This window comes from Salvelinus alpinus, chromosome 13, assembly GCF_045679555.1.
Source record: "Salvelinus alpinus chromosome 13, SLU_Salpinus.1, whole genome shotgun sequence".
Classification (NCBI taxonomy): domain Eukaryota; kingdom Metazoa; phylum Chordata; class Actinopteri; order Salmoniformes; family Salmonidae; genus Salvelinus; species Salvelinus alpinus.
In genome coordinates this window covers 34,464,686-34,491,980 of record NC_092098.1, presented here as the reverse complement: position 1 = coordinate 34,491,980, position 27,295 = coordinate 34,464,686, and the positions used below count along the sequence as shown (strand labels likewise).

Below are 27,295 nucleotides of genomic sequence, written 5' to 3'. Positions count from 1 at the left end.
TCCGTTACTTTACATTTTGAGTAAGACGCAGATTTTTTTATCTAGATTGTATTTTTACACGATCCAATCAAAAAGTAGTTACAGATCATATGGATTAGTGCTATAAGTATTGTACCGAGCTGTCAATTTAATTATTATATTTATGCTTTTACAGTTCTACCTTTTCCCCCAGTTCCTACACCGACTCAGTGCAGGATACATTTAGCCCATCATGATATGACATCACAGGTCACAAATGTGAGGTAAGTTACCAGAGGTCTTGGGAGGAAGTCGTATCGCAGAATGCCTGTTTTTGAAGCCAGGTGTCCACAGCTGTGTGTGACTAGCTGGCTTCCTGTCTGTCACTTCCTTCTTGACCTGTGCATCTCTGACAGACACTGCTAATTCTGGAGCACGGCCCGATCCTGATCTCTATCAGAAGGCCCAGGTTTTTCCTGTGCGCCTCGATCGGCACAATGTAAAGGAAGTGTGTGAGGGAGGGGGGGTTTCTTTAATTTTGGCCCTGTGTAGAGGATGCTGACTTCTGAGCTTTGCAGTAGATCAGCAGCACTCTACTCAAAACACTTTTCTCTCAAATGAGTAATCTTCTTTCAGGACTAAGCAAAACCCACTCTCACTATTGAGTGACATGATCATGTAAAATTGTGTGGTCTTTGAGGCAACATTCATTCTTTGGAATGGAAACAGAGCTGTTGCTTCCACATCATCATACTTACTTATCGTCATCATATAAATATAGCCTATTGGGTATATGAAGGCTTTTTGTTATCTATGTCTATATGAAGACCATTAAGCTTTGGAAGTCTGTCCCTGATTTCCCTCCGCCAATACACATGACAAGCGCTCTGTAATACCCACCCTGTCTCTCACTCTGTCCCCCCCAAAAGACCATCCCAATCAGATCCAACTCAAAGCTGTCATTACCGCTTCAATTAACCTCAACGTCTCTGTGCTCAGAGCTCCTCCAGGCTCAGCCTCTGTCTTTATCAACCCTGCACATCACCGCTACACACTACGCTACACATGCACACAAATATACTCCCATTAAACACAAACACACATTTACAAATACACTAGCACACGTATGCGGTAAACATGCATGTGCACACCCGACAAACTTTGTCCTCGCCCCTGCAATTAAACTAATGACTAAAAACGTTTTTATTGTCTCTCTCGACTGGAAGGCTGTACAGATAAGCCAAGAAGGGAGCAGGAGAAACTGTTTCTGGGAGATGGAGTCAGTACTCAAGTCTGCTGTTTCTTTTAGTTACACTGGAAGACGGGGCTGGGAACGAGAGAGCCTTATCAGATTATGAGCAAGTCTTCACTGTCTGTCTGTCTGTCACCGAGAGGAGTGTGTTTGGACAGACTACAGTAGATTGCCTTTTCGCCTCAATTCTGCATGGTTATCGCATAAAAGTCCAGTCATCTCTCACACACAGTTTAAATAACAGATGTCTATAAGATAGTTGTCTGATTCTATCACTCCACCAGTCTGTCACACTCAGTGTATGTGCTGTTAATCTTGTATTTCCTGATCAATATTTAGACCTAGTACTACAGTATAATTAAATTGCTCAGACAGTATGTACTTACAGGGAATCTTTTGTTGTGAGTCTAATGTTTCAGCCTTTAGCGCCTACTGCTTTGATTTGGAGACCCTGATCCCCAGTCTAGGGCATATTCATTAGGGCATGCAATTGAAAACATTTTGCAATGGAAAACAAGAATGAGTATTTCTTATTGGAAGCCACTCCCTGTTTGTGTTAGTTTTCTTCTGTTTGGTGCCTGGTGTTAGTGGGTGACCTTTCCCTGGAGCCCGTTTGGTGCTTTATCTCCATGAGAATTGTGCTACTACACCCATCCTATTCGATGTGCCTCTCTCTCTCTGTAGCGTGTCCAATCCTCTTCAGAAGAAGTACTTGGACTGTTTCGCCGAACAGTAATCATAAGATCGACTCAATTTATCTCCCCCTCTTTCATTCTCCCCCCCCCCCCCCTTTCCTCTCTGATGTGCACGTGGATTCATCTTTTGCTTTGATTTTTATCGATATTCCCCTAGATTGGGGACAATCGTAACCACCACGATGACGTACGTTCTTTGAAAGTACATTTCTTCATCAAACCCAATCACTTATGGGACTTTCATAAAAGATCTTCCCCCAGTTATCATCACCACCATCCATCCATCATAATACAGGGACGAGACATTCCTACAAAGTGACTTCCTCTTAACATTGTGCTGTTCATAAGGCGGGTGAGGAAGTTAAATGGGTGCCTCCCGCAACTTAGCTTTAGCATTTAGCATGACGGGATGCTATATTAACCAGCACCTCCATCAAAGAGCTAGCTACAGATGTATCTACTTGTAGGATTCTGGAGGGAGTAAACAGGACCTAGCTACAGCCCTTCCTGTCATTTGGGCCTGCTTACATGAGACACGCACTGCTCTTCCCTGGGGGGGGGGGTTATTAATCTTCACTGCTGCAAACCTGCCCCTAGACTGAGGCTGTCCTAATATGGACACCATTCTACTCCCATTCATTATCCATTAATCCCACACCTCTGATCGAGAAGGCTATAGCTTCTCAATGAGTCCTTGTTGGAGAAAATTTACTTAATATAAGTTTTAAAGCTGTAATAGTTCATTGAAGCTAACAAAACGTCACCCTCCTGTGTTTTGGTAAAAATTTGAGGGGCCTGGAGAAATGTAACCAAATTCAAAGCGAGTGCTATGTATGCAAGGACTGACTATCCATGATATCCAAAGTATAGTTTTGAGGCTATACAGTGTTTAGTTTACTTTTACTTTGTTTACAAACATTGGAGTTAAGCTACCTGTAGCTTATACACTGCTCAAAAAAATAAAGGGAACACTTAAACAACACAATGTAACTCCAAGTCAATCACACTTCTGTGAAATCAAACTGTCCCCTTAGGAAGCAACACTGATTGACAATAAATTTCACATGCTGTTGTGCAAATGGAATAGACAACAGGTGGAAATTATAGGCAATTAGCAAGACACCCCCAATAAAGGAGTGGTTCTGCAGGTGGTGACCACAGACCACTTCTCAGTTCCTATGCTTCCTGGCTGATGTTTTGGTCACTTTTGAATGCTGGCGGTGCTTTCACTCTAGTGGTAGCATGAGACGGAGTCTACAACCCACACAAGTGGCTCAGGTAGTGCAGCTCATCCAGGATTGCAGATCAATGCGAGTTGTGGCAAGAAGGTTTGCTGTGTCTGTCAGCGTAGTGTCCAGAGCATGGAGGCGCTACCAGGAGACAGGCCAGTACATCAGGAGACGTGGAGGAGGCCGTAGGAGGGCAACAACCCAGCAGCAGGACCGCTACCTCCGCCTTTGTGCAAGGAGGAGCACTGCCAGAGCCCTGCAAAATGACCTCCAGCAGGCCACAAATGTGCATGTGTCTGCTCAAACGGTCAGAAACAGACTCCTTGAGGGTGGTATGAGGGCCCGACGTCCACAGGTGGAGGTTGTGCTTACAGCCCAACACCGTGCAGGACGTTTGGCATTTGCCAGAGAACACCAAGATTGGCAAATTCGCCACTGGCGCCCTGTGCTCTTCACAGATGAAAGCAGGTTCACACTGAGCACATGTGACAGACGTGACAGTCTGGAGACGCCGTGGAGAACGTTCTGCTGCCTGCAACACCCTCCAGCATGACCGGTTTGGCGGTGGGTCAGTCATGGTGTGGGGTGGCATTTCTTTGGGGGGCCGCACAGCCCTCCATGGGCTCGCCAGAGGTAACCTGACTGCCATTAGGTACCGAGATGAGATCCTCAGACCCCTTGTGAGACCATATGCTGGTGCGGTTGGCCCTGGGTTCCTCCTAATACAAGACAATGCTTGACCTCATGTGGCTGGAGTGTGTCAGCAGTTCCTGCAAGAGGAAGGCATTGATGCTATGGACTGGCCCGCCCGTTCCCCAGACCTGAATCCAATTGAGCACATCTGGGACATCATGTCTCGCGCCATCCAACAACGCCACGTTGCACCACAGACTGTCCAGGAGTTGGCGGATGCTTTAGTCCAGGTCTGGGAGGAGATCCCTCAGGAGACCATCCGCCACCTCATCAGGAGCATGCCCAGGCGTTGTAGGGAGGTCATACAGGCACGTGGAGGCCACACACACTACTGAGCCTCATTTTGACTTGTTTTAAGGACATTACATAAAAGTTGGATCAGCCTGTAGTGTGGTTTTCCACTTTAATTTTGAGTGTGACTCCAAATCCAGAGCTCCATGGGTTGATAAATTTGATTTCCATTGATAATTTTTGTGTGATTTTGTTGTCAGCACATTCAACTATGTAAAGAAAAAAGTATTTAATAAGAATAGTTCATTCATTCAGATCTAGGATGTGTTATTTTAGTGTTCCCTTTATTTTTTTGAGCAGTGTATTTTGGCTTCTGGTTGGGTATCAAAGTGGAACTAGGCTCATTGAACATTTATATGTTGTATCATAACTTATCCATCATGACACTCTTAACCGCAGCAGGAAGCCTAAGAGCATTGGGCCAGTAACCGAATGGTCGCTGGTTCGAATCCCAGAGCTGGCAAGGTGAAAAGAAAAAAAGAAATTAATAATAATCTGCTGTTCTGCCCATGAGCAAGGCAGTTAACCCTCAACGACAACTGCTTCCCGGGTGCTGCTGATGTTGATTAAGGCAGCCCCCCGCACCTCTGATTCAGAGGGGTTTGAATGCATTGTTGTGCAACTCACTAGGTATCCCCTTTTCCTGCCTCTCGACACCTGTCACTCCAAATGCAGGTGCTCTCACATTACCTACTGACTAGATACTGATGGTGTCAAGGGCCTCCCCTCCAGTGAGGTTCTCAACCTGATATTTCAGTCGGCTCTCATTTGAGGCCCACATCAGGACTATTACCAAAGTCAAATGTTTCCATCTACGGAACATTGCCAGGTTAAGACATATGCTATCACGACCTGCAGCTCAGCGACTCATCCATGTCTTTATCCCGTCTGGACTATTGTAACAATCTTTTTGTTTGGCGCATCTGCCAAGTCCCTAAACAGGCTACAATACGTCCAATTTGTAAGTCGCTCTGGATAAGAGCGTCTGCTAAATGACTTAAATGTAAATGTCCAACTGTTCTGCACGTGTCCTCACCCATAACTCCCTCCACAAACTGGCTGCCCATATGCTCGCGCATCAACTACAAATTCCTGGTTCACACAAAGCTATCCACAACTCTGTGCCCAAGTACCTGTCTGACCTCATTCTATCCTCCTGCCCCACACGCACCCTTTGTTCCTATATGTCCGTCTCCCTTCAGCAGCCCTGCAGCACATACAAAAAATATTGGTGACGGGGCTTTCAGTTGTGCGGCTCCGCTGCTGTGAAACACACTTCCAGACACTATTAGGGCTGCAGAGACTGTCCTCCATTTAAGGCACAGCTCAAGACCATGCTGTTGAGAAAAGCTTTCAAGGACCTCTGCTAATTCTGTTCTCATGTCTTCTGGATCTGACAACACCTGTATATGGCTTTGATTGTCTGTTCTGGGTCGTTGGTGTTATTTTACATGTATTTATTATTATTGTCTTTACCATAGCTATACTGAACAATATTTTTTAACACATGATTCATGAGCTGAAATAAAAGATCCCAGAAATTTACTATACACACATTGATTTGTTTACATCAATTTATAAAGCCCTTTTGACATCAGCCGATGTCACGAAGTGCTATACAGAAACCCAGCATAAAACCCCAAACGGCAAGTAATGCAGATATAGCAGCACGGTGGCTAGGAAAAACTCCCTAGAAAGGCAGGAACCTAGAAAGAAACCTAAAGAGGAACCAGGCTCTGAGGGGTGGCCAGTCCTCTTCTGGCTGTGCTGGGTTGAGATTATAACAGTACATGGCCAAGATGTTCAAACGTTCATAGATGACCAGCAATTAGTAAGCATTTCTCTTTTCCCAAGATAATCCATCCACCTGACAGGTGTGGCATATCAATAAGATGATTAGACGGCATGATCATTACATAGGCGCACCATGTTCTGGGGACAAAGCAGTTTTTCCACACAACACAATACCACAGATGTCTCAAGTTGAGGGAGCTTGCAATTGGCATGCTGACTGGATGAATGTCCACCAGAGCTGTTGCCAGAGAACTTAATGTTCATTTTTGCTACCATAAACCGCCACCAACATCGTTATAGAGAATTTGGCAGTACGTCCTGCAGACCAAGTGTGGGCGAGAGGTTTGCTGATGTCAACGTTGTGAACAGTGCCCCGTGGTGGCAGGGTTAAGGTATGGGCAGGCATGAGCTACAGACAATGAACACAATTGCATTTTATTGATGGCAATTTGAAGGCACAGAGATACCGTGACGAAATCCTGAGTCCCATTGTCGTGCCATTCATCTGCCGCCATCACCTCATGTTTCAGCATGATATTGCATGGCCCCATGTCGCAAGGAATTGTACACATATCATGGAAGCTGAAAATGTCCCAGTTCTTCCATGGCCTGCATATTCACCAGACATGTCACTCATTGACCATGTTTGGGATGCTCTGGATTGATGTGTACGACAGCGTGTTCCAGTTTCCGCCAATATCCAGTAACTTCGCACAGCCTCTGAAGAGGAGTGGGACAATATTCCACAGGCCACAATCAACAGCCTGATCAACTCTATGCGAAGGAGATGTTGTGCTGCATGAAATGGTGGTCACACCAGAAACTGACTGGTTTTCTCATCCACGCCCCAACCTTTTTTTAAAGTTATCTGTGACCAACAGATGAATGTCTGTATTCCTAGTCATGTGAAATCCATAGATTAGGGCCTAAATAAATGTTTCACTTGACTGATTTCATTATGAACTGTAAAATCATTCAATTGTTGCATCTTGTGTTTTATAGTTTTGTTCATACATCCAATGGTTTCTGTGTTTTTTAGAAGAGAACAAGGTTGTATTCCGTACACACCAAATGCTAGAAAATGTACAAACGGAGGGACTACCTGAACTTGTACAATAAGACACGCTTGTTTTCATATCCATTGTACAATGTAGAGATACAGTAGTTGGAGAATGCAGCCCGCTGGACCTCTGACACTGGACTCCAGTCTCTGTCTACGCAGCAGCAAGTAGCAGGCTCTCTCACCTTTCCTCATACTACAGCCAAGCAGCTCGCCTTACCCAGGTTGCTGTATCATACACAGCATGGACCAGCACACAGTCACGCTGTGCAGATATACACATGCAGCGGGTCCTCTTATTAGTCTGACACACACACTTTCTAGCGTTTGGTGTGTACGGAATACGACCTTGTTCTCTTATAAAAACACAGAAACCAGTGGATGTATGTGAACAAAACTATAAAACACAATGAACCTGGAGGATCCCTACCCCTCCCCCCCAACTACCCCTGTATGAGTCTGCTAAGTGACTCCTGCCTTCACAGCCACTAGAAGGTACAGCCGCAAGGGTGAGAATCTCAAGAAAGGCATTAGGCCAGCTAAAACCCTTGTAGAGGGAGGGAGAGTGGCTAGAAGAGGAGAGAGGGATGATTAAAAAGGAATGGAAGAGAGCTTCTCTACTTAATGACAGTAGTCTGTTGTAGACTCTGGTTCCCCCCCGCCGTACGTCCCTTTGCTGGGTTATTCCCCCCTTTCTGAGGCGTCTTAGCAGACTCTCAAATAGCGGGAGGGGTCTCTCTCTCACACTCACTCTTAGCCTTACAAGAGGCGGCAAAATACATTCATTAGACTATTTAAATACTGCTAAGTATAGCAAACATGCACTAAACACACCCACACACACTGTAATCATGAATATAAACACATGGACTCCACTCAGAGCACCTTTGCTTCTCACATCTGCAACCCACTATGCCTTTTTCTTCTGTTAGAGCAATAAAATGATACTCTAAAGGATTTAGACATTTTAAGACAGGAGTGGAGAAATATTTCTTTCTTTCACCTCTTGAGAAAATAAGCAGCATTCTTACATAGGTATTTCTCTTGTCCAGATGGGATAGGGCAGAGTGATGGTGATTGCATCGTTTGTGGGTCTATTGGGGCGGTAAGCAAATTGAAGTGTGTCTAGGGTGTAAGGTGAAGGTGATATGATCCTTGACTAGTGTCTCAAACCCCTTCATGATGACAGAAGTGAGGTCTACGGGGCGATAGTCGTTAAGTTACCTTTGTTCTTGTACCCAAGAAGGCAATGGTGGTCATCTTGAAGCATGTTGGGACAGCAAACTGGGATAGGGAGAGATTGAATATGCCCGTAAACACACCAGCAAGCTGGTCTGCACATGCTCTGAGGACGTGGCTAAGGATGCTGTCTGGGCCGGCAGCCTTGCGAGGGTTAGCACGATTTAAATGTTTTACTCACATCGGCCATAGAGGAGGAGAGCCTACCGTCCTTGGTAGCGTGCCGCGTTGGTGGCATTGTTATCCTCCAAGCGTGCAAAGAATGTGTTTAGCCTGTCCGGAAGCAAGACGTCGGTCTCGGCGACATGGCTGGTTTTCCTTTTGTAGTCCTTGATTGTCTGTAGTCCCTGCCACATACGTCTCATTTCTGCGCCATTGAATTGCGACTCTATACTGACGTTTAGCTTGTTGGATTAGTTATTCACTCCACAAAGCATACTGTTTTATAATCTGCCCTATTACCTGTATCCTTGCCATGATTAAATGCGGTGGTTCTCGCTTTCAGTTTCGCGCGAATGCTACCATCTATCCACGGTTTCTGGTTAGGGTAGTACTTTTTAATAGTCAGTGGGTACTACATCTCCTGTACACTTCCTTATAAACTCATTCACCGTATGTGTCTAGATTATTTTCGCAAGCTACCTAGAACATATCCCAGTCCACGTGATCAAAACAATCCTGAAGCGTGGGTTCCGATTGGTCAGACCGGCGTTGAATAGTACAAAGAAAGGGCACTTCCTGTTTGAGTTTCTGCCTGTAGGGGGGGTGAGCAAGATGGAGTCGTGGTCAGATTTGCCTAAAGGAGAGCAGGGGGAGGGCCTTGTAAGCATTCTGGAAGTTTGAATAGCAATAGTCGTAAGTCTTAGTAGCGTGAGTAGGACTGTTGATAACTTCGGCAGCCTAGTCCTCAGATTTGCTTTGTTAAAATCCCCTGCTACAATAAATGCAGCCTCAGGATCTGTGGTTTCCAGTGAAGTTCTTTTGAGGGCCGTCGGTTTCGGCTTGAAGTGGTATGTAAACGGCCATGGCGACGACAGAGAATTCTCTTGAGATAATATGGTTGCCATTTAATTGTGAGGTGTTCTAGGTCGGGTGAACAAAGCGCTTGAGTTCCTGTATGTTCCTAGAATTACACCATGAGTCGTTAATCATGAAACGCACTTGTCTGCCCTTCTGCTACCCGGGGAGCTATTTATTCCTCAAGGTGCAATTTACTGAGAATCCTGCTGGGTTTACCGACTCCGACAGAGTATCCTGAGAGCCATGTTTACATGATACAAAGTATTTTACAGGCCCCGATGTCTCTGGAAAGAAATCCTTGCTCTACGCTCATCAACTTTGTTATCCAAAGACTGAACATTAGCGAGTAATATACTCTGAAGCGGTGGGTGGTGTGCGTTCCTCCTGCGTCGAACCAGCAGGCCGCCTCGAGTGCCTCTCCTCCGCCGGCGACGTTTTGGGTCAGCCTCTGGAATAAGTTAAATTGCTCTGGGGGAGTGAACAAAGGATCTGCTCCAGGGAAGTCATATTCCTGGTCATAATGCTGGTAGTTCTGGTGAGTTACCGTCGCTCTAATATCCAATAGTTCTTCCCGGCTGTAAGTAATGACACACATTTTCTGAGCTAATAATGTAAAAATAATACACAACAAAATACTGCAAAGTTTCTTAAGAGCTAGTCGCGATGCTGCCATCTCTTTCCCCTGTTTTGGAGTTCTTGCCTTTCCTCCCCGGTCCCTAAACAAAACAGACAACTTTACCGGTGTTAACTAGATTGCTAATGCATTCATTCTATTGATGTGAGACATTTATTCTGGTGAGCACGACTTTATTTTTAGTCTTCTGGGGCTACAAGTTATGATAAACCGAATGTCGGAAATGTATAGTATGGCCTACCAAATGTTGGAAATTATAAGCAGAAACGTGTCTAAATTAAGGGTGAAGGTAGCCAGTAGTAAATTAATTATAGTAGGCTAAATTATGGAATTATAGTGGATCGAACTGCGCAGGTAGCCTACTTTTTTTGAAGTGATGTTTGACAATCAGATGAACTACAATCACACAACACCCATGATCTGCACAGACCGTAAAAACGACAGTAAACGGGATAAGATTTTTACATGCCACAGTAACCAGTCTTTGATCAAGATATCCCAGGCATCTTATCCAGGTTTCTCATAACCGTGATACAAGCGTTTTCATGTTATTGTAAACGGGATTTGATGTGTATGTGTCAACTTGAAAACAGAATACTTGATATTGGTGTGCATGCAAACATGGTCATTGTTTTTTTTAAGCTCATTGGTGCTCAGTGGCAGGTATCTGCTGCTTCCACCTGGTCATTTGGACACATTGCAGTCTGTCTCTGGCCATGTGGTTGTTATTGAGTAAATCTCCACTCAGTCAGAACAGGCAGTGGACTGGGCTGATTGGTGATTGGGCATTTTACAAAAATGTAGCCGGTTTGTTTTAGTCATTTTTATCATGTCAGTTATGTGAGAGATTGCTTCTGTGTTTGAGAATAAGATTAGGAGTTTAATCTATTGAATAATCAAAATTATACTGGTATCCTCGTGTTCTGATAACCCTGGGCTAAGAATTTGGAGTATGGCTAAAAGAATATGAACAATAATTTGGGAGTGGGAAGATCAGAAGTCCTATACAGACACACACATTACATTTCATACCACATGGACGCTCAACAGACACGCACTGAGAAGCTTACACACTCCCATGTGATAGTTAAACCCCCATGCACACAAGCAGGCCCCATATGCAGGCACACATGCATGCAGTGACACACTGGATTGCGAGAAATGAAGATTGCACACAACTCTTTGAAATTGGAAATTTAATTTTATTGAAAGACAACAAGGATATTGCAGTACCATAATATGAAATGATTACTCAAAACAAGTAACATTGATAGAGCTTCTCTTCCATTTGATTTACAATTAGTGATGAAGTCAATTTCTCCTCCACTTTGAGCCAGGAGAGATTGACATTCATGTTGTTTGCTCTCTGTGTACATCCAAGGACCAGCCGTGCTGCCATGTTCTGAGCCAATTGCAATTTTTCTGAGTTCCTCTGTGGAACTTTCACATTTCTTACCAATTGCTGCAGCTGTACACAGCCCATCTGTAAATGGCCCATCCAACCAACTACCTACCTCATCCCCATATTTGTTTTTCTGCTCTTTTGCACACCAGTATTTCTACTTGCACATCCTCATCTGCACATATCACTCCAGTGTAAATTGTAATTACTTTGCCACTATTGGCCTATTTATTGCCTTACCTCCATTTTCTCACACTGTATACAGATTTTTCTATTGTGTTATTGACTGTAAATTTGTTTATCCCATGTGTAACTCTGTTTTTGTCGCACTGCTTTGCTTTATCTTGGCCAAGTCGCAGTTGTAAATCAGAACTTGTTCTCAACTGGCCTACCTGGTTAAATAAAGGTGAAATAAAATAGTGGCACCTGACCACACGACTGAACAGTAGTCCAGGTGTGACAAAACTAGAGCCTGCAGGATTTGCCTTGTTGATAGTACTGTGAAGAAGGTAGAGCAGTGCTTTATTATGGACAGACTTCTCCAAATCTTAGCTACTGTTGTATCAATATGTTTTGACCGTGAGTTTACAATCAAGGGTTACTCCAAGCAGTTTAGTCACCTCAACTTGCTCAATTTCCACATTATTTATTACAATATTTAGTTGAGGTTTAAGGTTTAGTGAATTATTTGTAGCATTCAGGGCAGTTAGAGGGACATAAATTGGGTTACTTACTTTGTCTACCAATGCCCCTGGTGTAATGTACATTTGCTTAAGCATTATGATGACTCAGCGACACAATGGTAGAGATTAACAGAGCTGGGCTTGGGTCATTGATTAATCATTGTCTCAATGCAGCCTTATGCTGTGAAAGGATCCAGGAACGCAAATGATTTGGGTGGATCCCATCCTCCTTAAAACGTGTTTTGTTTCCAAAAGGTATCGAAATTGTCAACAAAAGCGAGGTTTTAGCTAACTGGCTCACAAGCAAGGGATAAGAACGTTGGCATTGAGCATGACAACGGAACATTAAAGAACAAATATCGTTCATGAATGTCAAGCTAAACTGAACCAACGACTGGGTTGCGTCTCTAGCAACCAAAATATAAGAGTATGAATTTTTCTTATACACTGAACAAAAATATTTATTTCTCAATTTTGTGCACAATTTGTTTACATTCCTGTTAATGAGCATTTTATTATTTTGTCAAGATAATCCATCCACCTGGCAGGTGTGGCATAGCAATAAGCTGATAAAATGGCCTGATCATTACACAGGTGCACCTTGTGCTGGGGCAATAGAAGGCCTCTCTAAAATGTGCAGTTTTGTCACACAACACAATGCCACAGATGTCTCAAGATTTGAGGGAGCGTGCAATTGGCATGCTGACAGCAGGAATGATTTGATGTCCACCAGAGCTGTCGCTAAACAATTCATGTTAATTTCTCTACCATAAGCCACCTCAACATCGTTTTAGAGAATTTGACAGTACGTCTGATTGGCTGGGCCTGGCTCCCCAGTGGCTGCGAACCTGCCCATTTTTTTAAGGTGACATCCAGAGATTAGGGCCTAATTAATTAATTTAAATTGACTTTCCTTATATGGACAGTAATTTAACACAAACTTTGCGTTTTTATATTTTTATTCAGTATAAATGAGTGTTTTATTTCTAATGGTAAACGTTGACTTAGTGTTGGTTCTGTACATTACCATAGTTGCCAAAGAAAGCAATATGAAAACGCATTTACATGTAGAAATTGTATTTTTCGTTGATATTTTCATTTTTGGGAGTGCACTGAGTGCGCTCTCGGCATTCATATATTCAGGGGGTGTGTGGGGGGGATGCGGTTGTGTGTGGGGGGGGATGCGGTTGTGGGAATGCGGTGGTGGGTGGGGATGCGGAGGTGTGTGTTTGCGGGTAGGGAATGCTGTGGTGTGTGGGTGGGGATGCGGCGGTGTGTGGGTGGGGATGCGGTGGTGTGTGTTTAGTGGGGGATGTGGGGGCGGGAGGCGGTGGTGTGTGTTTGTGGGGGATGCGGTAGTGTGTGGGGGGGTTGTTGTCTGTGGGGGGGAAATGCGGTCATGTGGGGGGGGGGATGCGGCGGTGGTGTGTGGGGGGATGCGGTGGGGTGTGTGTGGGGGGGGGTGCAGTGGTGGGTGTGTGTGTGGGGGGGATGCGGTGGTGGTGTGTGTGTGTGGATGCAGCTGTGTGTGGGGGGGATGCGGTGGTGGTGTGTGTGTGTGGATGCAGCTGTGTGTGGGGATGTGGCTGTATGCGGGGGGGATGCGGTGTGTGTTTTGGGGGATGCTGCTCTGTGTGGGGGGGGGGGGGTGGTGGGGATGTGTGTGTGTCTGTGTGGGGATGTTGTGTGTGTGGGGATGCTATTGTGTGTGTGTGTGGGGGGGGGGGGGGGGGTGCGGGGATGTGTGGTTGTGTGAGGGTGCGCTGAGTGGACCATGGACTGAATATACTTACTCGTTTTGGCCAAGCTGGTGCACCAGACGGGTGGAGATTGATCCACTTCCCTTTTTTCCCCTCCATTCTTTTTTTATTCCACATTTGATCTACTTCCAACTGGACAAATAAGTGCTGCCTCTAGTCCATTTCTACCACTCTGCTTCAATGACATCATGAGATGTCTTTATTTTTTACTATGTGGGTTAGTTGCTGTGACTTGTTGGGACCAAGTGACCATCTAGCATGGGGTTTGTTGTTATGAAAACCTCCCCAAGTGCTTGTCTGTTTGTATTTTTTCCCATCGTTGGTTGGTAGGAACAATTGTTTCATGATGTGGGTTGTGCGCAAAGTGGATGTCTCCATGAGCTGTGGTTGGCAAGCCTGTGATGGCTTATTATTGGTTCCAATAGCTCTGGAAGAGAGCGTCAAATAAGTTTTTTGTCTTTGCAAATTGTTTCCATGTGTCCCTACTAAGCATTGTCATTTTTTGTTTTCATAGCTGTTTTTTTACAGTATGAGGAATCTCGTGAAGTAGATTTCTTGAAGGGTGACACATTTTTCACTGACAATCAAATTAAATGTGGCTTGTCAACCTTTTGACTTGGCAAGTGTCAGTCTTTTTGTTTTGATATGAAAGTGGACTGTAAATGTGATTGATTGCCTCTGTGTCCACCTATAATAGATCTGAGAGAAGACGTTTTGATATGACATGTTTTAAGTGCTTGTCAACAAGCCACAACCGCTACACCTTTTCCTTATCAAAACTTGTATCTTGAGAAACTATAAAAATAAACATGCTTGCAGTGTGTGAAACAAAAGCTTAGCAGGTTATCATTTCAAACACAGCTTGGGAAAAGCATGTCTTATTGTTTTTTCCATTCTGCCAGAAACAATTACAAAACGCAGGGGCTTTTCAATCTATTAAGCCAGATAATCACAACCACACTCGGACAGGTTCCTTAAGTAAGTACTCTGTTTTTCCCCTTCCCCTCTCCGTCCTCCAGGTGTGCTGGCCCAGATCCAGATGCCCCAGAGTATCATGAAGGTGATCGAAGGTCAGAAGGTGGTGCTGCAGGCCTGGTACAGCACCAGCTACAGCATCGGCAAGAACACCGTCCTCTGGAACTTTGTAGCCAATAACTCTCAACTGGTGAGTGTTTGGGCTCTGTTATGTTCTGTGTGTGGTGCCTTTAGCATCTGTGCTGATTGTCTGACGATTTAGGGCCGTTCTTACTTGAGACATGTACAGTAACTTGAACTTTCGCACTAAACATTAAGGCAATGGCATATTTGTGCATCTTAAGTTGGGATGTGTGAAGATCCCTTTGATCATGCAGTGGTCATGATTAGTCTGTGACATCCTAAGGCTACAATATAATGTCCCAGAGGCCAGTAAGGTACCTGCATTAGCTCTGCATACCAGTTAAATACTTTTTTTTAAATTATTTTTATTTAACCTTTATTTAAGTTGGTTTGGGACTCCCAATCACGGCCGGATGTGATACAGCCTGGATTCAAACCAGGTACTATAGTGACACCTCTTGCACTGAGATTCAGTGTCTTAGACCGCTGCGCCACTCAGGAGCCCAGAAGTACTTTATACATGGAAGTTTATTTTTTGTAAAAATGTATAAAATCTGTAATATGACTTTTGTAAGTTGAACTTGAAATGATGAATGTATTTAATTTTGTTAGGGTTTGTTTTAATGTTCAACTCAGACTTCTGTGATAATTATAATTTGTCTGTTGATTATTACAGATAATGTGTTTGCTGTTTTGTGCAATTTTTGCTCAAAAGCTCCCAACTACCAGAGTGCCAAGTCTAGGACCAAAAGGCTCCTCAACAGCTTCTACCCCCAAGCCATAAGACTGTAGAACAATTAATAAAATTGCCACCGGACAATTAACATTGACAACCCCCCCCCCTCTCCATTTTGTACACTGTTGCTACTTGCAGTTTTTATTATCTATGCATAGTCACTTCACCTACATCTACCAATTACCTCAACTAACCTGTACCCCTACACACTGACTCAGTACCGGTGCCCCCTGTATATAGCCTCGTTATTCTTATTGTGTTACTTTTTATTATTACTTTTTATTTTAGTCTACTTGGTGAATATTTTCGAAACTCTTCTTGAACTGCACTGTTGGTTAAGGGCTTGTAAGTAAGCATTTCACGGTAAAGTCTACCTTGTTGTATTCGGCGCTTGTGACAAATTAAGTTTGATTTGAACTACAACTGAAAATCTTTCTTGCTTGGCCATCTGTGGCGGAACGTGGGGGAATATTATCATGAAGGATGTTGACTGCTGTTAATCTGGCAAAGCTCTTCCTTCGGAAACCCTCAGAAATGAGTCTAATAAAATGCTTAGCACTCCATCTTTCCAATGTATTTTACCCCTGCTTGAAAATGCATAAATATAAAATAGCTTGTTTTTGGCTTTTTCCGACTAACATTTCAGAAAATTAGGCCATCAAGTGATACGACTCTAAACCACTTGAGAGGTGGTTTAGGGGTTAGGTTGGGGTTAACCCTTTACAAAACAAAAACAAATGAAGCTTGTGAAAGCGGGCAGTTGGCCATAAGGCTCTCATCTGACTTGGATCTTCAAACTTGCATCCACAGACGATACTATCTAGGGACGTGCATGGGCTTATATTTGCTAATCACAGATTTGTTTTACAGTAGTATACAGATGGACCAAGTCCCAAAGGGGAAAAACAAAGACAAAAAAATCCAGTTTGAGTCTCGTAGTTACCATTCCACTACAGTAGCACTCACCAACAGTAGATTGGGAGGTTGCAGTTGTTGGTGCTTTGGCTAAAGGCCCAGTCATGGAGCGGTAGTCGGATTTAACTACGGAATGTCTGAGTTGTGAGCCTTTATCTCAACTCTGAGTCAGACTTCGTCTTTAGCTCCAAATGATAATTCTGTCTTGCTTGTTTGCATAATGATCTATATGATATTTTAAAGTACTTTACTTCTATTCATACTCCAATGTACTCAATATTGCCTTATCATGGCTCTATTAAGAACATAACATTAGCTAAGAGAACCTCCTTAGTAATGGTAGACTACATGGTGTAAAATAAAGAAAAAGCTAAATTATTTTCTAGGGACCTTTTCAACAATCTTCATGGCTCTTGTCCCCTCCATCCAACCCACACAGATAATCTCCTACACCCTAGACTCAATTAGTTTAGGCAGCCCGCAGTTTGAGGAGCGAGTCGGCTTCACAGCCACCATGCCTTCGGCCAACCTCTCTCTGTACATCAACAACACGAAGGAGTCAGACTCGGGACGCTACTTCTGCCAGGTCATCATCCCCGGGGCCCAGGGCTTGACCGGGGAACTTGTCCTCGACGTCATTGGTAAGGACGAGGAGACCCCTTATGTAGTTCTTGTAGTCATGCAGTACGCCATCTGTGTATTCTTATGAGCTGTACATGTAGAATGAGGCATGCATGTACGTATACAGTGCCATCAAAGTATTCATACCCCTTGACTTATTCAAAATGTTACAGCCTGAATTAAAAATGGATGAAATTGACTGACTGCTTTCGCTCACCCATCTACACACAATACCCCATAATGGCAAAGTGAAAACATGTTTTTAGGAAAGTTTGCTAATTTATTGAAAGTGAAATACAGCAATTGAATTTCCATAAGTATTCACATACCTTTGCTATGACACTCCATATTGAGCTCGGGTGCATCCTATTTCCTTTGATCATCCTTGACGTCACTAGAACTTGATTGGAGTACATCTGTGGCCAATTCAATTGTTTGAACATGATTTAGAAAGATACATACCTTTCTACAGTATATAAGGTCCCACAGTTGACAGTGTATGTCAGAGCAGAAACTATACCATGAAGTCCAAGGAACTGGCCACAGATCTCCAAGATTGGTACTGTATGCCTCATCACAATTCTGTCAAAGTTTGGACACCAACTCATTCAATGGTTTTTCTTTATGTTTTACATTGTATAATATAGTGAAGACATCAAACTATGAAATAACACACATGGAATCATGTAGTAAGCAAAAAAGTGTTAAACAAATCTAAATATTTTATATTTGAGTTTATTCAAAGTAGCGGTGATGACCGCTTTGCACACTTTTGGCATGATCTCAACCAGTTTCACATGGAATGCTTTCCCAACAGTTTTGAAGGAGTTCCGACAAATGCTGAGCACTTGTCGGGTGCTTTTCCTTCATTCCGAGGTCCAACTCAACCTAATTGAGATGGTTTGGGATGAGGTCGGGTGATTGTGGAGGCCAGGTCATCTGAGGCCAGGTCATAATGCTCCATCACTCTCCTTCTTGGTCAAATAGTCCTTACACAGCCTGGAGGGGGTGTTTTGGGTCATTGTCCTGTAGAAAAACAAATGATAGTCCCGCTAAGCGCAAACCAGATAGGATGGTGTATCGCTGCAGAATGCTGTGGTAGCCATGCTGGTTAAATCAGACAGTTTCACCAGCAAAGCACCATCACACCTCCTCCATGCTTCACGATGGTAACCACACATGTGGAGATCATCCATTCACCTACTCTGCGTCTCACAAAGACACGGCGGTTGGAACCAGAAATGTGGACTCATCAGACCAAAGGACAGATTTCCACCGGTCTAATGTTCATTGCTCGTGTTTCATGGCACAAGTACGTCTCTTCTTATTATTGGTGTCCTTTTAGTAGTGGTTTCTTTGCAGCAATTCAACTATGAAGGCCTGATTTATGCAGTCTCTGAACTGTTGATGTCTTTTAGCCAGTTGCACCCTGTGGTTCAGGGTGCAACTGAGCTGGCCGTCCGACCAAACTGAGCAACCAGGCAAGAAGAACATTAGTCAGGGAGGTGACCAAGAGCCCAATGACCACTGACAACTACAAAGTTCCTTGGCTGAGATGGGAGAACCTGACAGAAGGACAACCGTATCTGCAGCACTTCACCAATCTGGGCTTTATGGGAGTGGCCAGACGGAAGCCACTCCTGAGAAAATGGCATATCGCAGCACACCTGGAGTTTGCAAAAAGGCATGTGAAAGACACTGAGCGTAAGGCAAAAGATTGTCTGAAGAGACAAAAATTGAACTCTTTGGCCTGAATGCAAAGGGCTATGTCTTGAGAACCAGGCACAGCTCATCACCTGTCAAACACCATCCCTTCCGTGAAGCATGGGAAGGCTTTTCATCAGAGGCAGGAATTGGGAGACTGGATAGAGGGAACAATGAATGGAGACAAATATAGGCAAATCCTTGATGAAAACCTGCTTCAGAGTGCAAACTACCTTAGACTGGGGTGAATATTTACATTCCAACAGGACAATGACCCCAAGTATAGAGCCAAAGCAATGCTGGAATGGCTTCAGAACAAGAATGTGAAAGTCCTTGAGTGACCCAGACAATGCCCAGTCTTGAATCCCATTGAAAATCTGTGGAAGACTTGAAGATTGCTGTTCACCGCCACACCCCATCTAACTTACAGATTTTCTCAAGCTCTGTTAAGGAAGAATGGAAGAAAATTGCAAAATACAGATGTGCAAAGCTGATACAGACATACCCAAGATGATTCAAAGTTGTAATCGGCGCCAAAGGTGCTTCTACAAAGTATTTACTCAGGTGTGAATACTTATCTAAATGAGATATTTCTCTCTCTAATTTTCAATACATTTGCTAACTTGTATCAATTTTGAATTCCGTCTGTAACCCAACAAAATGTGGAATAAGTCAAGTGGTATGAATACTTTCTGAAAGCACTGTATATGATCAAATGCTGATAACACACACACACACACACACACACACTTACAGATGTGCTCTACTTGCACATAAACCCGCATACAGTACATGCGCACCCGCATACCTGTACACACGTTCCTGTATGTATCTTAACACAATAGTTTCACTGTTTGCCACTACCCTAAATCCTTAACATTCTTCTATCTATCATTATTCAAATACTGTAACTTAGCATCTCATCACAAATGTTCAACCTCTCTCCTATATCTCAGTCCCTCCTGCTGTCCCAGAGTGCGCTCTGTCGGGGAAGCCAGTTCTGAAAGGCAACGTCACACTGAGCTGCAAGTCCAAGTCAGGCAAGCCCATCCCCATGTACAAGTGGCAGAAGACCAGCCTCACGTCTGAAGTCTTCTTCTCTCCCATGCTCAGTGAGTAACTAACTGCAGTCTGACATCTGAAACATGGAGGTCTAACTTTATTAACCAACATCATAAGCAAAACCTTTTTACTCAGAAATAGTGTATTTATTGTAAATGTACTGTATTTCAGGGAGAGCTTGCTCTCTTTCTGCAATTTGATAAGACTTTGAGTACTGTAATAGTATGTCGTTCAACCAAGTTGTTGTGCACACTTAATGTGAGTTGCTCTGGATAAGAAATGTACACAGTATATACCATAAGCAAATGTAATGACAAAGCAGAGGGTATAATTTTGCCAATGGCAAAGGGATTTTGAAAAAGTTAAATTTGAATTGAGGCAATCAGGTCTCACTTTACGTTAAGTGTCCTAAAGTTACAGGTATTATTTCACTTAGAACTCACTGTATCACAATTCCAGTGGGTCAGAAGTTTACATACACTAAGTACACTGTGCCTTTAAACAGCTTGGAAAATTCCAGAAAATTGTCTTGGCTTTAGAAGCTTCTGATAGGCTATTGACATAATTTGAGTCAATTGGAGATGTATTTGGCCTACCTTAAAACTCAGTGCCTCTTTGCTTGACATCATGAGAAAATCTAAAGAAATCAGCCAAGACCTCAGAATTTGTTTTAGACCTCCAAGTCTGGTTCATCCTTGGGAGCAATTTCCAAACGCCTGAAACAATAGTACACAAGTATAAACACCATGGGACCACGCAGCCATCATACCGCTCAGGAAGGAGACGTGTTCCGTCTCCTGGACAACAATGGGTACAAAGTATCTATATCCACAGTAAAACAAGTCCTATATCGACATATCTTGAAAGGACGCTCAGCAAGGAAGAAGCCACTGCTCCAAAACCTCCATAAAAAGCCAGACTACGCTTTGCAACAGCACATGGGGACAAAGATCATACTTTTTGGAGAAATGTCCTTTGGTCTGATGAAACAAAAATATAACTGTTTGGCCATAATGACCATTGTTATGTTTGGAGGAAAAAGGGGGAGGCTTTCAAGCTGAAGAACACCATCTCAACCGTGAAGCACGGGGGTGGCAGTATCATGTTGTGGGGGTGCTTTGCTGCAGGAGGGACTGTGCACTTCACAAAATAGATGGCATCATGAGGAGCAAAACGATGTGGATATATTGAAACAACATCAAGACATCAGTCAGGAAGTTAAAGCTTGGTCGCAAATGGGTCTTCCAAATGGATAATGATCCCAAGCATACTTCCAAAGTTGTGGCAAAATGGCTTCAGGACAACGAAGTCAAGGTATTGGAGTGGCCATCACAAAGCCCTGACCTCAATCCTGTAGACAATTTGTGGGCAGAACTGAAAAAGCGTGTGCGAGCATGGAAGCCTACAAACTTGACTCATTTACACCAGATCTGTCAGGAGGAATGGACCAACATTCACCCAACTTGTTGTGGAAGGCTACCCAAAACGTTTGACCCAAGTTAAACAATTTTAAAGGCAATGCTACCAAATACTGTGTATGTAAACTTCTGACCCACTGGGAATGTGATGAAAGAAATAAAAGCTGAAATAAATCCTCTATTATTCTGACATTTCACTTTCTTAAAATAAATTGGTGATCCTAACTGATATAAGACAGGGGATTTTTACTAGGATTAAATGTCAGGAATTGTGAAAAACTGAGTTTTAATATATTTGGCTAAGGTGTGTGTAAACTTCCAACTTCAACTGTATCTATGTGGATTTAAGGACTCTTAATGTGAAATGGAACGGGCAATCAAAAGGATTGTGCATAAACAAATCAGAGTTTCAGTAGGCATAGCCGTGTCATTGTTCTGTTTTTGTTTTGACTTTAGCAGATGTTAATGCGAGTGTAGCGAAATGCTTGTGCTTCTAGTTCCGACAATGCAGTAATAACCAACGAGTAATCTAACCTAACAATTCCACAACTACTACCTTATACACACACACAAGTGTAAAGGGATAAAGAATATGTACATAAAGATATATGAATGAGTGATGGTACAGAACAGCATAGGCAAGATGCAGTAGATGGTATAGAGTACAGTATATACATATGAGATGAGTAATGTAGGGTATATAAACATAAAGTGGCATAGTTTAAAGTGGCTAGTGATACATGTATTACATAAAGATGGCAAGATGCAGTAGATGATATAGAGTACAGTATATACATATACATATGAGATGAGTAATGTAGGGTATGTAAACATTATATTAAGTGGCATTGTTTAAAGTGGCTAGTGATACATTTTTACATAGATTTCCATCAATTCCCATTATTAAAGTGGCTGGAGTTGAGTCAGTATGTTGGCAGCGGCCACTAAATGTTAGTGTTGGCTGTTTAACAGTCTGATGGCCTTGAGATAGAAGCTGTTTTTCAGTCTCTCGGCCCCTGCTTTGATGCACCTGTACTGACCTCGCCGTCTGGATGATAGCGGGGTGAACAGGTAGTGGCTCGGGTGGTTGTTGTCCTTGATGATCTTTATGGCCTTCCTGTGACATCCTAGGAGGCTCATGGTTCTCACCTCCTTCCATAGACTCACACAGTAATTATGACAACTTCCGGAGGACATCCTTCAACCTATCAGAGCTCTTGCAGCATAACTGACATGTTGTCTGCCCAATTTTTAAAGGATCAGAGAATGAATGTAGTGCTGAAAGCATAAGCTACAGCTAGCTAGCATTGCAGTGCATAAAATGTGAGTAGTTGACTCAGAGAGAGAGAGAAGACAATAGTTTAACAGTTTTGAACAAATTAAATTTATTCAAAAATGAAGGAGAAGCGAGATTTGCTTTTACACTTTCACTTAGCTAGCGAATTCAGTGAGCTAATTTCGCCTACTCAAAGTCCTGGAGTGAAGGATGCTATGTTAGCTAGCTGGCTATGGCTATCCAACACTGGAACTCTTCCAAGTAAGCTTTTGGTTTTATAAATTTATTGCCACGAGACCCACCTGTGTAACTGCTTGCTGCTGACTGTACACTGTACTGCATGATTGTATGTGGTTTACTAGAGCATTAGTTTTAGTAGCTATGTTGACTGACGTTAATATGGTGACAACGATGTAGGCGGTTTATAGAGGTTATAATATGACGGTTTGGCTTGGAAAAGTTTTTTTTCCGGCTGGTCACAGAAAGCTGATGTGTTGTGCACTGAAGTCCACAAGCGAATTGAAAAGGTGAGAAGGAATAAAACGACCAAAGGGATTATGCTGTTATGTGACTGCTATGAAAGTGAACTGTATTTGCGTGTGATCAGGGGTGTATTCATTCTGTTTTTTGTTTTTTTAAACATTTACCTACCGAAACGGGGATTAACATACCTGAATTTGTCCAATAGAAAATCTAGTTTGCACACCCTAGATCAGCTAGATGCAGGGAAGAGTGCAAGGTGGTTTTGAATGAGTCAATGTCTGTCACCTTGATTGCTCAAATGTACCTCGACCTGTGCACCTACCTATGTTGTAAACTTTAATTCATAAGCTAGGTTGTAGCAACCTCATGATAGGTATAGGGAAAATGAGTGTCATGTAGAAGCCTAAACCTATCGATGTTACGTTGAGCTAGGTGAATGGAATATGAATGACAGTCATCCAATATGCTGTAATAGAAATAAGGCCATGCTTATACAAATAATCATCCTCCCTAAACGGCACGACCACCACTGATGGGTGTGTGTTACAGATGAGAAGACAGGCACCCTGAAGCTGAGCAACCTGAGCAGCAACATGTCGGGGAAGTACGTGTGTTTGGCCAGCAACACGGCCGGCACAGAGAGATGCTACATCAACCTGGAGGTCATCACCTGTACGTACTTTTATAGTGCAACACTGGACACACACGACTCACTGTACACTATGTGGGCCAGTCAGAATGTAGAGAAATGTGCTTCCTAAAACAGTTGGCACCTGGTACGTGAAACGGCTTTGATAACCAGAGCATGCAGATATCCAGAGTAAGTAATTAAGAATGCATTTTAATTGGGACTGATTCACTGCCCTCACTTATATTGAGTTTTCCTTCATCTAATGTGCACTTAAAAAACAAATGATAGTCACACTAAGTGCAAACCAGATGGGATGGCGTATCGCTGCAGAACACTGTGGTAGCCATGCTGGGTAAGTGTGCCTTGAATTCTAAATAAATCAGACAGTGTCACCAGCAAGCACCATCACACCACCTCCTCCATGCTTCACAGTGGGAACCACACATGCGGAGATCCGGTCACCTACTCTGCGTCTCACAAAGACACGGCGGTTGGAACCAAAAATCTCAAATTTGGACTCATCAGACCAAAGGACAGATTTCCACTGGTCTAATGTCCATTGCTCGTGTTTTGTGGCCAAAGCAAGTCTCTTCTTCTTATTGGTGTCCTTTAGTAGTGGTTTCTTTGCAGCAATTCGACCATGAAGGTCTGATTCACGCAGTCTCTTCTGAACAGTGGATGTTGTGTCTGTTACTTGAACTCTGTGAAGCGTTTATTTGTGCTGCAATTTCTGAGGCTGGTAACTCTAATGAACTTATCCTCTGCAGCAGAAGGAACTCTGGGTCTTCCTTTCCTGTGGCGGTCCTGAGAGCCAGTTTCATCACAGTGCTTGATGTTTTTTGACACTGCACTTGAAACTTTCAAAGATGTTGAAATCTTCTGGATTGACTGACCTTCATGTCTTAAAGTAATGATGGTCTGTCTTTTCTCTTTGCTTATTTGAGCTGTTCTTGCCATGATATGGACTTGCTATTTTACCAAATAGGGCTATCTTCTGTATACCACCCCTACCTTGTCACAACTGATTGGCTCAAACGCATTAAGAAGGAAAGAAATTCCACAAATTAACTTTTAACAAGGCACACCTGTTAATTGAAATGCTTTCCTGGTGACTACCTCATGAAGCTGGTTGAGAGAATGCCAAGAGTGTACAAAGCTGTCAAGGCAGGGTGGTGTACTTGGAAGTATCTAAAATATGAAATACATTTTGACTTAAGACTTTTTGGTTACTACATGATTCCATATGTGTTATTACATAGTTTTGATGTCTACAATGTAGAAAATAGTAAAAATAAACCCTTGAATGAGTAGGTGTGTCAACTTTTGACTGGTACTGTATACACACACCACACACGGTGTGTCTGTATGTGTCAATTCCTACACTTGGTAGCTATCTCTTTCTGTTATCTATTACCACCTAACATTTCTTTCCTTAAAGTTTTCTGGGAGACTACAGTGTATAAAATAGGACAAAAAATGCAATTAAGCTTCTTTAAATTTGGTGGAAAAGGGACATTGGTTGGTGCTACTCTGTAAATTAAATGAGCTGGGTATTGACTGAATGTAAGAACAAAACTAATGTACAAATAACATGATGCTGCTGTAGTTTTATCTTTTGGACCGCAAAGGGTAAATTACTACAGCATCTAAACAGTGTATTTATTTCATTTTCCCTGGAGAGTGAAGGTACTATACCACAGATCTGTAGTGCAAGTGTGTTTTAATGTTGTGTGTTTCCCCAGCGACCAACGCAGGGATGATTGCTGGGGCCACGGTGGGCTCGGTGCTGGGCTTAATCTTCATCATCCTCTTCCTCGTTGGTCTCCTGAGGAGAAGGAGAGACTCTGAGGAGGACCTGGCCAATGACATCAAGTTAGATTCACCTTCACTTGTGTGTGTGTGTGTGTGTGTGTGCACATATTAGTATACTATACAAAGAACATACCGTATGTATACTGTTATATACCTGTGACATGAAGGTGCGTGTATGCCAAATGGATGTCAGCCAGTCTCTCACCCCTTCTTTTCCTCCTCTCCACCCCCAGGGAGGACGCTCAGGCGCCCAAGCGCGTCTCGTGGGCCAAGAGCGGCGGCTCTGGCTCGGACGTGGTCTCCAAAAATGGCACACTCTCCTCCATCACCACCGCCAACAGGCCCCACCAGAGGGAGCCTTCTTCCCAGCTGTGTCCCCAGTGCCCTCCCTCTGACACCGCCTCCAACATCACTGCCACAGGCAGCGTCTCTGGCTACCGCCTCGGGCCGTGCCATGGAGCCTCCACACCCACACATGGCCACGCCCTGCCAGGCTACAGCTACAACACTGATACAACCCTGACCCGCGGACAACTGGCTAATTCTGCAGCCCCCAGTGCCAATGGTAGTCCCAGAACCCAGCACCCACAGACCTATACCCAGCCCCAGACAGCACGTCCGGCCCCACGCTCGCCACCTCTGCCCACTGTCGTGACCGCGTCCAACATTTCCCGCATGGGAGGGGTTCCCATCATGGTGCCAGCTCAGAACCAGGCCGGCTCACTGGTGTAGTGCCAGTCTGTTATGGTGCAGTGTCCTTTTACCCTTCAACTGTACTTACTCACATAGATTTTCATAAGGAAAAGATTCAGCTGCCACAAAGAGATAAGCTAACTCGAGGATTAAAGCTTGAATTGGCCATCGAAGATGGAGCGTTTGACCTGCTCAAAATGCAGTGAGATCATTGGTAAGACCTTAAGAGATGGACTGTGTTGCTAAACAAGGCTAATTTATTTAATGAAGCATACGGAAGTACATTTTATTAAAATGTTTTTTTATACTCCGTATGTATACAAAATATGTACAGATCTGGATTTCATACATTTTGGAAGTTTTTCGTATTTCTTCTATTGCACATTCAAGCAGTGTATTTTTTTACAAAGTTTTCCAGTGCAACTATTTAAGTCATCGGTCTTTCTTTGACAAGATTGTATTCACTCTATCTGTCACGTCCTACCAAGGCCATTGTATGATGTCACTTTCAAAACGGGGACTTGACAAGATGTCATGGCACACTGGCCTTAGATCCCCTGATTTTACTTCCTGCAGATGGATATGACAATGTAGATTATGAAGGACCAAATTAGTTTGAAGAACAGCATATTATTAATTTTATTCTATCTATTTTAACTTCTCAAATGAGTATATTAGTGTAAAAATATGGTGGATTACTGCTGAATACCTGCCTAGCATCATGCAGTGAAGAAAATGACTGGGCATACTAGATTGAACATTTGTTACTACATTTTCTAAATGCAAAGTACACTTTTTGCCTTTTCATGTAACTTGTTTAAAACTTCATGACAATTCTCTTTAGACACAGCTCTTAAAACGTAGGTCTTTTGCCACATAGGAATAGCTTTTCATATTATATAAAATACAATTTGACACATTTTGTCAATTACATGGAATTTAGCGACTAAGATGGTGGTTATATGGTTACACCATCGAGCTGTAATGATTTTGGATTGCTCTCTGCAAGGAAATTGTAAATAAGGTTTGCTTTCAATTGTATTGAGGCTGTATACAGAAGATAACCCTATTTGGTAAAATAGCAAGTCCATATTATGGCACAAACAGCTCAAATAAGCAAAGAGAAATGACAGCCC

The 27,295-nt window shown here is 43.2% G+C and overlaps 1 protein-coding gene across 1 annotated transcript in view; it reads left to right on the top strand.

Moving 5' to 3' along the window:
• LOC139537570 (endothelial cell-selective adhesion molecule-like) overlaps window positions 1-27,093 on the top strand; it is a 68,937-nt gene extending 41,844 nt beyond the window's left edge. Inside the window, exons 2-7 of the mRNA XM_071339035.1 lie at window positions 14,730-14,875; window positions 16,899-17,100; window positions 19,741-19,896; window positions 23,573-23,695; window positions 25,397-25,526; window positions 25,700-27,093. Of these exons, the coding sequence (XP_071195136.1) occupies window positions 14,730-14,875; window positions 16,899-17,100; window positions 19,741-19,896; window positions 23,573-23,695; window positions 25,397-25,526; window positions 25,700-26,198 (1,256 nt within the window). The 3' untranslated portion in view covers window positions 26,199-27,093. The remainder of the gene's footprint in view (window positions 1-14,729; window positions 14,876-16,898; window positions 17,101-19,740; window positions 19,897-23,572; window positions 23,696-25,396; window positions 25,527-25,699) is intronic.
• Window positions 27,094-27,295: the final 202 nt, after the last annotated feature.